This window comes from Thalassophryne amazonica, chromosome 9 (genome assembly GCF_902500255.1).
Source record: "Thalassophryne amazonica chromosome 9, fThaAma1.1, whole genome shotgun sequence".
In the NCBI taxonomy this organism is placed as follows: Eukaryota; Metazoa; Chordata; class Actinopteri; order Batrachoidiformes; family Batrachoididae; genus Thalassophryne; species Thalassophryne amazonica.
Window position 1 is genome coordinate 34,019,388 of NC_047111.1, and position 17,439 is coordinate 34,036,826.

At 42.9% G+C, this 17,439-nt stretch overlaps 1 protein-coding gene across 1 annotated transcript in view; it reads left to right on the forward strand.

The window, feature by feature from the left end:
- LOC117516975 (polypeptide N-acetylgalactosaminyltransferase 10-like) overlaps positions 1-17,439 on the forward strand; it is a 396,627-nt gene that overhangs the window by 341,311 nt on the left and 37,877 nt on the right. The window contains 2 exon segments of the mRNA XM_034177870.1: positions 12,632-12,788; positions 12,791-12,850. Of these exon segments, the coding sequence (XP_034033761.1) occupies positions 12,632-12,788; positions 12,791-12,850 (217 nt within the window).

Genomic DNA, 17,439 nt, shown 5'->3' on the forward strand with positions numbered 1-17,439 from the left:
GTACCTTAAGCGTGGAGGGTTCGACCACCAGCTTCAACATCTGTATCAACGTCCAGCACCACACAGCGTGTCATCACTGGTAAGAATAACATGTCTCACATCACGTAACTTTCCCCAAATACGATATATATACAGGGTGAAGCCCCCCCCCCTTCACAAACCCACAGAACCCATAAATATTGGTAAATCCCACAAATTTGCTGGACCTTCCCAAAGTTTCGTTATCTTGGTCGCTTTGCATAAAAGGTCATGTTCTTTCAAATGCTGTGCAAATGGTCTGATTTGTTGGAGGATAATTGTGAAAGAACTTTTTTATGCAAGTGACAAGATAACTGAAACTCTGGGAATGATCATACAGAGACTGAAGGTTTTTTTGTTTTTTTTTTAACTTGCTTTCCCATTTCTACCTCATTATTGTCCAGGCAAGAGAAAAAGCGCCTATTCCAGCAAGCGAATCTGTCATCTTGAGTGATGTTGAGGCTGAAGCTGAACTGGGCCCAGTGTGACGACACATCCGACTGATCCTTGAGGAAGCAACGGTGGTGGAAGCTGCATTTAATCAGGCATGATGTGCTGGGCGACCTTTCGCACGCTATGTCACCTGCGCCCCCCCCACGCCAGACTACAGACACATGAAACTTTTGTATAGTTTTGTGTTGCTTTTTTTTTTTTTTTGTATTTGCTCTTTTTTGTTGCAGTAAACAATTTGACTCGTGACTGTATCATAATTTGTCATTTCAGGCTGAGTCAACAGTAAAAAACATTTTGTCATTGATGTTTTGGTGCAATGAAGGTTCATTTCTAAGAATTTTTAATTTGGGTTTTAGCCTCTCCAGAAGACACTGCACACTACACCTGGATGAATCTTTACAAAGATGCTGGAATAAGCATGTCTAAACTGAGATTTTACCAAATGGTATTTAACATAAACAAAAAGGTTAGTCACTTCAGTGAAAGGCACCATTACATCAAGGACTTTTGAACAACCAGTTTTATGTCTGTTTACTTCAATTTACATTTATGACCCCATTAAATGTAAAACTTATTTTACTACTGGATTATGCTTAAACAGCTTTTCAAACTGTTAGCCTTTAAATCAGTAAACCTTGGTAACTTTTACAAATCAAACTGATGTTACACAAAAGTGGAGACATTTTAGCAAAAACTACAAAAATTTATTCAAAATTCATAGTGAACTAACATGTATAACATGATGATTGATGACAAAGGTGTCCCATTCCATGGCATGAACCTTTGCAGCGGTGACTCTGAGAAAAACCAACTGAACACACACAGCATACATATTTTAATTAGTGTTGTCCGGTTATTAAAAAAAATGTAATTGATTACAGGGTTTGTGATTAGTTAATCTAAATGAATCATTTAATTGCAGGTATATTAAAAAAAAAACCTCAGATCTGTGTGTGGCTTGGGGGCATTTAATATCAGTTAAAAAAGGATCAGGGTTATTTTTGTTACATATCAAGGAGGCATTAAACTGATTGATCTTAAGTTGGGAGAACTGTAACTGTAATTTGGATGGGATAAATGCAGACAAATTTCATTGTATGTATGTGTACAATGACAATGAAAGGCTATTTTATAAAGATGTCTATAAAACAGAATTGTGAGAGTTTGGAGGCTGATTCTTCTTGCACAATATGATACCTTTAATAATTATCTTATTAGATTTCATATTTTAAATTTGTCCATTGAACATTAAAATCTGGATGGAAAACAAACGTTTTTAATGTGTTTTAAGCCTGTTCAAGTTCAGTGACGACATTAATTAACGGTCATTAAAACCGAATCAACATTTTGTGCGTGAACGTCAGTAAACGCACAAACTCCCACATTTGCGATTTAACACTAAGTTATCAAGCAAGTTACTTTGGTAAAAAAAACAAAAAAAAAAAGTATTGACATTAACACGTTTATTGCTCTCAGAAGCGCGCTTTATTTACAGGACCGCGTCCACTGACGTCAAAACAAAATGGAGCAAAGTGTGACTGAAGGCGTGATAGTATTGCAGTTAATCTAATTAATGCTTTATTTTGACAGCCACAATTGTAATAGTTAATAGCGACAGCCTGCAGTTATTACTTATTTACGAGCTACTTAGGAAGCTAACGATTAGCTTACCGTCATGATTTGCCTCTTCGTCTCTTTAGCAGCTTGTATCTTCTCGTCTTCATCTTCATATTGTTGTATGAATTCCCAAAGTCTTCTGTACTTTTCAAGCGTGTTTTGTCTCACCGCCAGCAACTTTCTCTTAAAAATTCACACAGCAGTAAACACACGGAGTCCGCCATTGTTGTGTCGGACAATCTATCTATCTCGGCTTTCAGTGGCTTACCAGTCGAGTGAGTATAAGAGAAATTGTGGAGAGCTGGGCATGTCCCAACTTGTCCTCTGACACTCCAAAACGGAGGTGTTCTTTGTCTCGCTCCATCAGCAGCTCGTCATGAAGCGCGAAGCCTCCGCACGGCTTTCATGACAAAATATCTTGTTAAAAGTGAAATCTGCCGGAAAATGGCTGATGTCTAGCTCTTGTGATAACCAGAGAAATTGCACACGACGGTCCCGGATCGACACAGCCATCCGTTTAGAAATGATCTGGTGGTTTCTGCCTGTCGAACGCGGCTCGGAGCGCGGCGTGCCGTGCGCTATTGTGGGCCATCCTTAAAGCGGTAGTAACACTCCTTAATCTCTGTGAAGCCCATAAAAGTTTCACCGAAAGCCATGTGAATTTTCTGAATGGTTTCCAGCTGCCTCTGCCTGTCTCTAACAGTTTATGAAAAAATTCTGATGGAACAAAGCCCAAATCATTCCGCCATTTCCTCGCAATGAAAAAACGACGAGAGGGGTGGACCAGTGGTCACTCAAAGCCTGCCCACAGGCAAATGACGCAACCGACAGGCGTGAAAAAACTCACGCATGCGCACGAAGGTTCAAGCTTGGCTGACGTAACAACATATGAATCAAATCCATATATTTTTTGCATAAAATAAAAAGGTCGGATACTTTTCTCACAGACCTCGTAAGTCTCGTCACAGGCACCACAAGCTGGAGCTGGCCCTCAGACCGCAAAGCACGGGGAGACTGATAAATTTGGATGAGGTCCGAAATGTAAGTCGGGGCCAGTCCATTCAAAGCTTTAAAACAAACAATAATATCTTAAAGTCAACTCTAAAACGAACTGGAAGCCAGTGCAGAGATGCCAAAACTGGAGTGATGTGCTCTCGCTTTCTGCTACCAGTTAAGAGACGCGCAGCAGAATTTTGGACCAACTGTAATCGAGAAAGTGCATTTTGGCTAATGCCAATAAAAAGTGCATTACAGTAGTCTAAACGAGAGGAGACAAAAGCATGCATGACTTGTTAGAAGGCATTAAAATCTTTGTCAATAATGACACCGAGGTTGGTGACAGACTGTACTGTTTAAGAGGGCCCAAGTCCAAGAGTTGGTCAATATTTCCAAATAAAATGACCTCTGTTTTATCCTCATTTAGACTTGAAAAGTTGTGGGCCAACCAAGCCTTGACGTCACTCAAACAATTCAAAAGAGGCACCAAAGGGGCAGAAGCAAATTTTTTGAGTGGCAGGTAAATCTGGCAGTCATCTGCATAAAAATGATACTGTAAGCCATGGTTTTTTAAAGATTCGACTCAGTGGGAGGAGGTAGAGGCAAAAGAACAGGTGCTAGGGATGACCCCTGTGGTACTCCATATTTAGAGACACAGAGGAAGAGGTGAGATCTCCAATTGACAGAGCAGGCTCCTCCCACTGAGATAAGACCTGAACCACTCCAGGGCGGTCCCCCTAATCCCCACACAGTTCTTTCCAAATGATTGAAAGAGTTGTGTGGTCAACTGTGTCAAATGCAGCTGACAAGTCTAGAAGGATTAAAATGGCCCAGAATCACAGAATCAGTCACTAAAAAGAATCATTGAAAACCCTTAAAAGTGCTGACTCTGTACTATGAAGGGCTTTTATAACCTGACTGAAAAATATCAAAAATGCCACGTGCATATAGGAAAAACTCTGCAGCTACATAAATAACACATATTTTCTAAGATTTTAGCCAAAAAAGGCAGTTTGGAAATTGGCCTAAAATTACAGACATTCTCAGAATCAAGGCTAGGTTTTTCAGAAGGGGTTCAATAACTGCCTCTTTACAAAACAGAGGAACAACACCAGACAGCAGACTGCTATTTATAATGTCATGGACATTAGGGCCAATAGTTGTCCAGACTTCCTTGAGCAGTCAAGGATGAACTCGAAACAGGCTTATGTTCACAGACAACTTTAGACAGACATGCAAGAGACACTGGCTCAAAATGACAAATAACAGATGAGCATGGCATGTCTGGAAAAGGGCTACATGAAGAAGTCTGAATATTGGCTCTAATTCTTTCCACCTTCTCAGTAAAAAAGTGCAAAAATGCATTACAAGTGTCAGGTGTTGATTCTAACCCTGTGGGCTGAGGGGGGTTAAGCACTTTCTCAATAGTTTTAAAAAGGACATGTGGATTATTAACATTACTGGAGACCACCTCAGAAACATATTTAATCTTTTCATCCTTCACCATGTTCTGATATGCGAGCCAGGTCTCCTTTAAAATATCATAAGAGACTTGCAGTCCATCTTTTTTCCACCTGCGCTCAGCTCTTCTACACGCGCGCCTGGCTTCACGCGTCCTGTCATTCAGTCACGGCACCCGTTTCATTTTAGGGCACACGGCTTTAAGTGGGGCTACAGCATTGAGAACATTGCTGCAGGTAGAAAGAAAGTCTTCCGTTAGTTTCTCTGTATGTCCACTGGCAGTTACTTTCTCCCTTTCAACAACAAAGAGCAAGGAGAAGCAAGCCGCTGTTTCAGGCTTAAGAGACCGACACAAGCGCACAGGGGCAGGTACATTCAGAACATCACCATCACTTAAAATCAAATCAAATAAAATGGAACAGTAGTCTGATACAAACGCGTTACCCACAAATAAATTTTCAATCTGTACATTATATGTAAGAACAAGATTGGACATACGTTTTAACAACTTTGAACTACCGGTATTTAACAATATGGTACTCACATTATTTTTTATTATGGTTCTGTCACAAATCCATCGAAGTCTTCATCTTCTGTGTCTGAATTGAACAGCTGGGCAATTTCGGCATCAAACACGCCAGGTTCCCGCTCATCTTCCCTCTCATTTTTGCCTTCAGCTGAATGGTGACTGTAGAGACGCTTCTCCCAGCTGTTCTTTGTTCAGTGACCCATTGCTCGAGTTGGTCTTCTAGCTGTGGCCATCTCGCTTTGTTTCCACGGAAACTCCGTTTCCTCTTTTTAACTTGGCGCAGTTCATTTTCTTGTTTCTTCTTGCAGCTGCTCTATTCCCATGAACAACCACGTAACTGATAGCCTGCAGTTTGAATTGTGCCTCGTTAGCATGTCTCTTCGCTGGCGCCATTTTCCGGGGTCAGACAAACAAATGTTGTTTTGCAGGATACCTGTAGTATACGGTAACTATCGGAGGAGTGGCGGAGGTAAGTGTACGTACAACGGACTCACGGACTCTTCTCTCATTGGTTTATCGCTGGCAGCGTACGTACTCTACGCTACCAGCGTACGTACTTTACGTACTATGTAATGTTCTCCGATTGATTTATTGCTGCCAGTGTACGTACTCTACGCTGCCAGCATATGTACTTTACGTATTACATCCCTGTGTCAGCGGGAAATGGTCCGATATTCCGACAGTCAAAGACAACGTCGGTCGTTTTTACAGATTTTGGAATTCAGTGCGCACATAAGGCGCACCGGATTATAGGGTGCACGGCCGATTTTTGTGAAAATTTAAGGCTTTTAGGTGCGCTTTATGGTGCGGAAAGTAAGGTAAGTTCTGGGTCTTTTAGTGAAGCTTAGGGCTATTGGCCAGCGATCACCTTAGTATTTCCTGTTTTTCTTGTTGTTTAATGCTGACAAATTATACTGTATTTCTTGTCTTTCTGATGCCTGATTCTGTTTTATCTCTCTAAGGTGCAGCTCCATCCAGAGATGGGTGTGGTAATTGTGCTGAAGACCCTCCTGTCCTGTGCACCAACAGCATTTCCTGTATATTCGTTTTGTGAATTGTTCTGTAATTTGTGTCTGGGTCCGCGTGGCCCAAGCAGAGGGTCATCCCTTTGAGTATGGTCTGCTTGAGGTTTCTTCCTCAGAGGGAATTTTTCTTTATCCACTGCTGCTCTGGGGGTTAGTAAGCTTAGACCTTACTTGTGTGAAGTACCTTAAGGCAACGCTGTGTGATTTGGCGCTATATAAATGATAACTTGAAATTGAAATTTCCCTTTCAAAGAGATCTAATCTCAATGGAGCTAACCTGGTTAAATAAAGGTTAAATTAGAAATTAAATTAATTCAAGTGGATTAACTGTTTTGGTTGCTAGAAATGGTTCACAAAAGTCCTTGGCTCACAAAAGCCATGTAATGAGAAAAAAATGAATCAGTGAAAAACTAAATGTCCAAAATGAAAACATGCAAATTGAATTTTTTTTTTAGTAAATTGTTGTCCATCACTGCATTTACCAAAGATGCATAATGCCCATGTCTTGCATATAAAAATTTCAGAATGATCTCATTTTTTCATAATTATAAAACATATTTGTTTTAAATACTGTATGACAGAAATTATGTGGCTCTATAGCCCTGAAAAAATTAAAAGCCTTTTTCAAAAATTATTTTAATCTTTAAATCCTTTAAATCACCTTTATTTGATGTGGAAGAGCTGTTTTGGTGCTAGCATTTGGGTTACTAAAGTCTTTTGGGTCACACAAGTGGTGTTATATATGAAGGCAATTGCAGAGCACTGTGTAATAAATATACAAAATGGAAATATATAATTTTGTTTTTTGAGTAAATTGTCATTCTGCATTTACCAAAAGTTGGAGTCTGTTATGATTTGATCCCCAAACACCTGGGTTAGACTCCAATGCAGGGAGGCTGATATTGATAAAGAAAACCAGATTTATGTACAAGGATAGTACAAGAACAAATGCTGTGTGAATGGTGAATACTGCTTTGGAGGTTAGCAGAGTGGAGACCCAGCCCACGTTGCGGTGGAAATCGGTGGTCGCAGCCGAGTGATCTGGTGTGCAGGTGGAGTTCCAAGGGTGGAGTTGTGCGTGGGTCCGTGGTCATCATAGGTTCCTCTCTGCAGGGGTTCAGCCATCGGGAGGAAGGAAAGCACAAGGATGGAGTTTGTTGTCTGTGGCCACCACTGAGGACAGGACAAGCACCAATACCGGAATTGGAGGCATCAACCTCCAACCAACCAAGCTCCAACCAACCAACCTCTGCCTTCTTGCTCTCGGTCGGGGACGGTCGCATTTTTCTCTCCTCCTCCCTCCCCAACTTCCTGCTACTGTAGTGTGCTTTGTCTGTGAGGCTGCCAGCCCTGCTCCTCTGGAAATGGCAAAATGGATCTGATCAAGTGGTCTCTGAAAGCAATTGATACTGTTTTTTCCACAGGCACTTGGGAGCGGAGGACCCGACCTGTCTGCCGGGACACATGGGGCGGGTTATGTGATGGGAGCTGGCGGAGGTGGCAAGTCATGTGCCTGTACACGTTGTCTGTGGAGGACGCTGAAGATGTTTACTTATTTGGAGCTGTGGTGACCGGGTTTCTGCTGTGTGGAGTGGCTGCAGCACTGGTTTACCAGAAAATAAGAAGGTGGAGGCGGCATTAATTGGGACCATCCAGGCTGCCCCACATGATTGATTCGATTGGAAGGGCAGTGTCAGCTCAGTCGGCGGGTGTCAACCCACACATTGGAATCCATCTCGGGGAGAATGGCCTGCACTGGGAAAACCGCTTTGATCGTTCTGTGAGACCACATCTCTCCTCTATTCAGATGTATTTGGGAGCCACTCTGAAGTTTCAGACTGTGGATTCTGCCAGGCGTCTGTTAATCTGGATATCTATTTGGTTCCCAAACACCAGCTGTCCTTCAAGAACGCTGGGATAAAATCCTCCCCCTGAAGAACACTCCTGATAGCCTCGCTCCTCGTCTCCCCCGCCTCCTTGTCTTCCACTGCCTCCCTCCCTTCCCAGTCCTGAGATGTTGACTGTGGGACCTTGAGACTCTGGTGGACTGGGACACCCCCCCCCCCCAGGATGGACAGATAAGGCCTGATGGTGCTTCAAGGGCGGCCTTTCCGGGCTGTCTGTCTGGACACTGGACACATCCAAGTCTCGGCTGTTGTCTGTCATCTATTGTGTTTTTTTTTGTTTGTTTTGTTATGACTGTTTTCTGTGCTATGGGTTTTTTTTGCTCCAGTGGTGCTGCGGGTTCAACGCAGCAGCAATGGAGGTTTTTCTTCCCAATTCTTTCCTTGTGTGTGCTTTTACATGTGTTCATGTACTGGCCCGGCTTATGTGTGTTGTTGTTTGTTAAGTGTGTCATGAGGCCGGGTCAAGGTTTGCTCAGCCCTGCTCGTGACCTAGGGCAGGGATATACATCTAGAGCTGGTCCCCGGGCCACCAAAAAGGCGACCTCTGCTCCTACTGGCAATTAGGATGGGTAAAATGCAGTAAACACATTTCATTGTGCAGGGAACATGTCCCTATGTGCATATGACAATAAACTTCTTTTGAACCTCCACAACAAACTGGCGGTCCGGATCAGGTTGGAGCAAGATAGGGGATGTGAAGAACCGTATTTAAGATCCCGGAAGGTTCTGTCAGCTGAGGCGGACCACTGAATGGGACCTTAGGAGAAGTGAGTGCAACAATACTGAAGTTTTGAATGAATCTGCGATAAAAATTGACAAAACCAAGAAACTGTTGTACTGTTTTCGGGATGTTGGAACTGGGCATTGAGTTACAGCTGTGACTTTACCAGGATCTGGCTTAACTGAGTTGGGAGAACTAATGAAGCCAAGGAAGGAAAATAGTAGACTGATGGAATTCACATTTCTGGGCCTTCACGAACAACCGGTTCTCCAACAAACCGCTGGAGTACTAAGCGTATGTGCTTCATGTGTTTTATTGTTATTATTGTATGGCCTTGCCTTACAATATAAAGCGCCTTGGGGCAACTGTTTGTTGTGATTTGGCGCTATATAAAAAAAAAATTGATTGATTGATTGATTGATGTGTTCACAGAGAGTAGGAGAAAAAATGAGGATATTGGTCAAGATAGATGAAAACAAACCAGTTGAGGAAGTCCCGAAGACATTCGTTTGACAAGAGCTTGGAAGGTGGCGGGAGTGTTTGTGAGACCGAAAGGCATGACCAGATATTCAAAATGTCCAAGAGGAGTGTTGAAGGCAGTCTTCCACTCATCACCCTCCCTGACCCAGACCAGATGATAGGCATTTCTGAGGTCTAATTGGAAAAAATTGGGCCCCCTGCAGGGGACTGAATGCAGAATCTAAAAGGGTACCGATTGCGGACCGTTATGGCATCAGCCCCCGGAAATCAATGCAGGGGTGCAGGGTACCATCCTTCTTCCCGACAAAGAAGAAGCCTGCCCCAGAGGGGATGACGAGTGACGTATCAGCCCAGCAGACAAGGAATCCCAGATATAGGTCTCCATTACCTCACGTTTGTAGATTGTAGAGCCGACTAACCGGATACTTGCCGCCCGGAAGTAAGTCATAAGGATGGTGCAGGGGAAGTGACAGAGCACGATCCTTGCTGAACACCTCAACAAGATTGTGATACTGTATGGGGACTACAGACAGATCAGGAGGTGAAGTGACCTCCTCCTTGACCTTAACACTGGGTGGAATGGATGATTGAAGACACTCACAGTGGCAAGCCTTGCTCCACTGTGTGACAGACCTGGTCGGCCAATCAATCCAGGGATGTTTGATAACCCAAGGATGACCTAAAACCAGGGGGGGACATGGAAGAAAACACAAAAAACTGGATTGTCTCCCGGTGGTTCCCAGATACCACTAGAGTGACCGGTTTGGTTTGGTGTGTTATGGCAGGAAGAAGAGTGCCGTCTAAACCAGGCACTGAAAAGGTTGTGTCCAGTGCCACCACCGGGATGCAAGAATTGATTACAAACTTGGGATCCAAAAAAAGTCCCTTCTGCCCCAGTGTCAGTTAGTACAGGAATAGATAAAGAACGGTCATTAAACAAAAGAGTACCCGGGATTTGGGTGCTTCCGGATTGAACACCCGTGAATGTTATCTGGCTCATCCTTAGCCCGGAGTCTAAGGATGAGCGTTGGTTTTTGGCCGCATGGGACAAGAACTGTGGATGTGGCCAGTGGCAGCACAATATAAACATTCTCCAGCCTCCAGTCTCCACTGGCGCTCCTGTGGTGACAATTTGGCCCTGCCGAGTTGAGCAGGGGGAGCTGGAGGTCTGGGAATAGACACAGCAGTGGAGCTCGGAAAGAAGGGCCCAGTCCAACCGTGGAGGGATCCGAGCGGCAGCACTCAGTCAGCCTTCTGGCTTTTCTCTTGCCAACACTCCCTCAGCCGATTATCAATACGGATGGCTAATGAGATTAATTGGCCCAGTGATTCTGGTGAATCACGGACTGCCAGTTCGTCCTTTAATGCCTCTGATAGACTGTTAACAAATACACTTTGCAACGCCGCGGAGTCCCAGCCGGCCTCCGCAGTGGGAACCCGGAAGTCGACTGCATACTCCACAGCGCTCCGCTGCTCCTGCCTCAGGGACAATAACTGCTGGGAAACTGAGTGACTACGTTGGGGGTGATGGAAAACTAACCGAAACTCTTTGGAAAAAAGTGAAAAGGAGTGCAGCAGAGGGGATTCTGTGCTCCAGAGGGCAGTAGCCCACTTGAGGGCCTCCCCCCGGAGCAAGTTGATGATGTAATAAATCTTACTGAGGTCGGTGGAATACTGAGATGGACGCTGGGAAAAAACAAAGGAACACTGCATGAGAAAGGAAGAGCATGTATCAACATCACCGGAATATGGTTCTGGATGACAGATAAACGGTTCTGGGACTAAACTGGGGGATGAGGAGGCCTGTATGAGTTGAACTGGAGCGGAAACCGGAGCAGGAGGTGGGACCGAGGTGAGCTTCTCAACTGTAGCAGCTAATAAGGATAATATGGTGTGTGTGTGCGGGTGTGTGTGTAACCTGTTGGGAGAGGTCCCGAACATGATTCAACAGTGCAGAGAGTTGTTGTTGTTGCTGACCCAGGAAGGTGCCCTGGGTGGAAAGGGCCTGTTGTAGTTTGTCTGACCCTGCAGAGTCCATGATGTTGGCCAGGAAACTTCTGTATGGATTTGATCCCCAAACACCTGGATTAGACTCCAATGCAGGGAGGCTGAATTGATAAAGAAAACCAGATTTATTGTACAAGGATGGTACAAGAACAAATGCTGTGTGAATGGTGAATACTGCTTTGGAGGTTAGCAGAGTGGAGACCCAGCCCGCGTTGCGGTGGAAACCGGTAGTCGCAGCCCAAGTGGATCTGGTGTGGAGTTGTGTGTGGTCCGTGGTCCAAGTGGCCCCCAGTGGAGCTGACGGAGAGCGGTGTCACTACAGAGGAGGAGAAACTGTATGAGGGTGGCAGTTTACAATTGCTCAGAACCGAAAATAGTACAGGTGTCAAAAACCAGCAGACAGCAAAACAGAGTCCAGAAATAACTGCAACGGAACACAAACAGTAAGCTTCTATCAGAATAGAGAGGCCAGGTACCAGGTCGTGAACACTGAGTTTCTGGTGCCAATGAGCTGTTGGACCAGGGTTTTTATGAAGGCAGGTTGATTGTAGACAGGTGTGCTCATCAGCTCCACAAGGAATGCCATCTGGAAGAGAAGAGAGAGAGAGAGAGAGAGAGAGAGAGAGGGAGAGGAGAGAGAGAGAGAGAGAGCGAGCAGAGTAGCAGGTACCCGGGGCGACACACAACAGAGTCATTGCAGAGTGAGTCTGAATATTACTTGTCAAGCTTCAAGCTTGTATGCAAATGAAGAACAAGCATAACATTTTTTTTCCATTTCTCACTGACATGCTATCACCCCTTACTACCTTTGACCTTCAGACCCCTTCCCACACTCCTACCATCTCACATGTACATTTTACACTTGAACAGATCACAGAACATTATCATCATTAATTCAGTATCAAATCACTCACAGTAAATTTTGCTGAATTAAATATACTCTGCCAGGATAACATTTGGTCCCAGTCTAAATAGAGTAAAATACACTCTATTATAGAGTGAAATCAGCTCTACCGTGTTGTCAAATCAAGTGTTTCTACTCCCATAAGCACTGTGATAGAGTATATTTAACTCTATTTGGACTGGGAACAAATGTTATCTCAGCAGAGTAAATTTTACTCTGCAAAATTTACTGTGCTCCAATGAAAGGTGGTCGATGTTCACTAGGCCCTGGCAGTGGTGGCAGTGGCAGTTTTTCCCACTCATTTGAAATGGATGGTGCTGGTGTCTTGGACTAGCTAGAACCATATGTATTCCACTGTACTCACACATAATTTCATTTCATTCCTCAATTATTGAAGAACAAGTTGTTTTTTCCTCTCTTTGGTCTTTCACTACCTGCAGACCACAAGCTCAAAGAGTGTGTGGACCTCTATGCACCTGCTTCCTTGTTTTAACAACTTGCATCTTATTTCAGAACCTGAAGCGTGTTGTGGAGGTGTGGATGGATGAGTATGCCGAATATGTCTACCAGCGTCGACCAGAGTACCGTCACTTGTCAGCAGGAGATATGACGACACAGAAAGACCTGAGGAATCGCCTCAACTGTAAGAACTTCAAGTGGTTTATGACAGAAGAGCCTGGGATCTGCCTAAACACTATCCACCAGTGGAGCCCCCTGCTGCTGCATGGGGGAAAGGTAAACTAGGCCCATTCCAACCACTTCAATGCTTCAGTTCGTCATTCTTTTGGCTTCTCCCTTTTAGCTTTGAATCACCACAGCAAATCTGATGCGGCTGTTGTAACAAAATTACATGCCTCGCAATGGGGGCACCAGAAATAATGTAGTGAATTGACAGGTCCTTCACACGGGTGGACCAAAAATACATGTAACGAAATTAAATTAATTGAATTATTTGGAATGAATGGCACCTCACACAGAGGCAACCAGTTTATGTAGTGAAAGTATTGTTAAACTCCCAAATTGAATTATATTGACCTAGACCTCATTTAATGGGCCATCAAAATAATTAACAATTTTAGGGTTTAATAATTGTTATTTAATATCTACTTTACACGGGGCTACCACCTATTTAAAGCATAGGTACTTTAATTTAAACATTCATTAATTTATCAGTCTGAAATTAATCAATTAGTCTCAATTTAATTAATCAGTCTCGGGTCTGAAAGTCTGAATTCTATGATACAGTTGACCAAAGGTTTCCTTCTGAACACAAAATGAGCCACAGAAACATTTACAATTTATGTACAGTTATAAAGAAATGAACAGTTTACTTTCATTTTTGTGGACAGTGATTAAATAACGAGACGTTGAGAGAAAGAGAGATAAAGCTTGCCTGATGTCTTAGCTTCACATTTGACAAATACCCAGTCAGTAGACAGACTTGTGGATAGTTTAAACTCAGTGCTCAAAACTACACTCGACATGATTGCACCACCTGTGTTAAAACCACGCTCCCCCAAATCACAGTCACCTTGGTTCACTGATTATCTGCGTGACCTCAAGCAAAAAGCAAGAGGTCTAGAACGGAAATGGCGTTGTTCAAAATTAGAAGTGTTTCACCTTGCGTGGCGTAATGGTATCTTAGACTATAAGCATGCATTATTGCAGGGGTGGCCAAGTTCAGTCCTCAAGAGCACCTTCCTGACACTCTTAGTTGTCTCCCTGCTCCAACACTCCTGAATCCAATGAAAGACGTGTTAGCAGAATTTTAATGAGACTTTGATTGGATTCAGGTGTGTTGGAGCAGGGAGACAACTAAGAGTGTCAGGAAGGTGGCTCTCAAGGACCGAACTTGGCCACCCCTGCATTATTGGCTACAAAGCGGACTTACTACTCTGATTTGATCAACAAAAACAAGCACAACTCAAAGTTCTTGTTCGACACGGTGGCAACACTTATGCATGGACAACCACCTGTAGTTCGCTCTCCTTTTACAACACAAGATTTCCTGGATTACTTTGAGAAGAAAATTGAAGACATTAGGTTAAACATATCCCAGCATGCCCAAACCCAGCCACTATGCCCTGCTATTGAGGTGGGCGCCATTACTGAGGTATTACCTAGATTTACAGAATTTGATAGTATCTCACTAGGCATGCTGACAAAACTTGTAATGTCAACAAAAAGCACAACCTGTTTATTTGATCCTATGTCAACAAAAATGTTTAAGGACCTGTGGCCCACTCTTGGGCCGACTGTGCTGGAAATTATGAATCTTTCTTTAACTTCTGGATCTTTTCCTAAATGTTTCAAATCTGCAGTGATTAAACCATTACTTAAGAAACCTAATCTTGACCCTAGTATATTGAAAAACTATCAGCCGAATTAAAATCTATCATTTTCTCTAAAATTCTGGAAAAAGTGGTGTCACGGCAGCTCGTGGACTATTTTACTGAGAATAATCTCTTTGAGCCACTGCAGTCTGCTTTTAGAAAATATCATTCCACAGAGATGGCTCTCACTAAAGTGGTGAATGATCTTCTGCTTACAATGGATTCGGACACCACTACGGTTCTGTTGCTGTTAGGTCTCAGTGCTGCATTTGATACAGTGGATCATCATATTCTACTTGATAGGCTGGAAAATTATTTTGGGATTACTGGGAGTACCCTTGCATGGCTGACGTCATACTTGACCAGTCGTTCTCACTGTGTTTTGTACAGTAACGCTACCTCTAACCTTAGTGACATGAAATTTGGGGTTCCACAGGGTCTGTCTTAGGCCCCCTGCTTTTCTCCATTTATATAGCACCCCTTGGTGCATACTTGGTGCATACTTATACATGCCGATAACTGCTGGTAATCTCGTTCACATAAAATCCTTAGAAGATTGCCTTGCAGCAGTGAGAATTTGGATGTCTAGAAACTTCCTACTTTTAGTAAAGTAAGTCCCTTCGGCAGCTCCCTTGTTTGCACTCGGGGTCGCCACAGCAAATCCAAGGCGGATCTGCATGTTGAATTGGCACAGGTTTTACGCCGGATGCCCTTCCTGACGCAACTCCACATTACATGGAGAAATGTGGCAGGGGTGGGATTTGAACCCGGAGCCTTCTGAACTGAAACCAAGCACATTAACCACTTGGCCACGACCCCTGCAGAAACTTCCTACTTTTAAACTCTGATAAAACTGAAATGATGGTTCTTGGTCCAGTGAGACATCGGCATCAATTTGACCAGTTAATGCTCAGCCTCGGCTCGTGTGTCATACATCACACTGACAAAGTGAGGAACCTTGGGGTAATTTTTGATCCTTTGATCCTTCACGTCCAGACTTAAGATGCACTTATTTTTCCTTTCATATGGCTAGCATACTGGTACAGTTTTGTTTTATGCTTTTTACTCTTTTAATTCATTTATTAGTAATTGGAGCGGGCTGTGGCCTCAACTTTACCTAAATTCTGGGTCTTTTAGTGACATTTAGGGCTAGTGGCCGGCGTTCACCTTAGTATTTCTTCTGTTTTTCTTGTTGTTTAATGCTGGCAAATTATACAGTATTTTTTGTCTTTCTGATGCCTGATTCTGTTTTTCTCTCTGTTTAAGGTGCAGCTCCATCCAGAGATGGGAGTTGTATTTGTGTTGGCGACCCTCCTGTCCTGTGCGCCAATAGCATTTCTTGTATATTCGTCTGTGAATTGTTCTGTGAATTGTTCTGTAATTTATGATTGTAGCATGGCCCAAGCAGAGGTCACCCCTTTGAGTCTGATCTGCTTGAGGTTTCTTCCTCAGAGGGAGTTTTTCCTTACCACTGTTGCTCTGGGGGTTGGTAACGTTAGACCTTACCTGTGTGAAGTGCTTTGAGGCAACTCTGTTATGATTTGGTGCTATATAAATGAAAATAAATTGAAATTGAAAGCTTAAAGACTTTAAGTAAATAAATCTGATTAGAATTTAGTGATGACATTTGAAGCCAATTAATTTTAAGAAAATTATTATTAAACAATCATGAATATGTTCATAAAGAAGAAGCCACTTTGCATCCATTGACAACAAAACCCTTTTTCTGGAACTTTTAACTGTGTCACTTAGCCGGTTCATTAAAAAGGTGGTTCGAATGACCCGTCCGTCCATCTTGATGGAGGCTCTTTGCAGTGTGCTCACTTAGGTCAGGGGTTAACTGAGTGGTCTCCCCGGGTGATCCCAAAGGCTGGCTTCACCGACAGGATGGCTGCCTGCAGTCAGGTCGTCAGCTTGCTGGACCCCAGAGGAGAAAGGTGTTTGTTGAAAATGGTTTTTGGTAGCTTTTAAAAAGTTTGTTGGAGCCAGATTAAAAGTCTTTGTGAATTTAGAAAAAAGTAAAAACTTTAAAAGCAGCGTACATTTCCAAAAAAAAGGAAAGTCACTTTTCTGTAAATTCACTATTATTTTGAAAAGTTCAGATTGGAAGTTCTCTTAAACGTTGAAAGACTTGACGCACCTTAAAGTGTCAGGTTAAAATTCCCCAAAAAATTGAAACAAGAATAAAGCAATGAATGGATGCCTCGTGGTAGCTTTAGGTTAGCTCAGCATGGGGCCTTGTTAACCCAAAAATAAAAGTTAAGCATTTAAGAGAAGAGAAGAAGGCGAGAGAGAGGACAGCAAGACGAGAGAGAGAGAAGAGAGATAAAGGGGACTGACATCACTAAACTCTGCCCATTCGGGTTGTGTAATCTCACAGAAATCTTCATGTGCTCAAAGGCAGCCAAAAAATGATTCAGTTATTTAAACACTAACTATTTTGGCATACTATTTGTTCTAAGACACTCAAATGGATGCACATTATTTATAGTCACTTAAACACATCCTTTGGATAAACATCAACATATTGATAATGCAGAAAGATCACACTTAAACACACATCTATTACAAGGAATGATTATATGCAAAGCATTTTGTTTGATTAATCAATACAAACAACATTAGAAGTTTTTATATAAGTTTATATAAGTATATAAGTTAGAAGTTTTTATATAAAGGTCTTTTCTTTTACTTAAACCTAAAGATAATAGCTGGTTGTCAAAGCCCAAAGTTTTATGACCAGGTCTTATCGTGGAAGGGATCTTCCTGCAGTCTTGAGAGGTTCTGGCCTTGGCGTGAGGCCATAAAAGGTCAGCTCTTTGGGCCTGGGGAACTTCATGTAATTCATAGTGACCGAAATTTAACCGATAAAGCAAGCAAGAGCTCCTTTGAAGAACTCTGAGTTGCAGTTCTGTTTTTGCTGTGAGCCATGGTGTAGCCCGTGGGGGATGTCGCCAAGCTTATCTTCAGATCTCCAGATGGACTTAG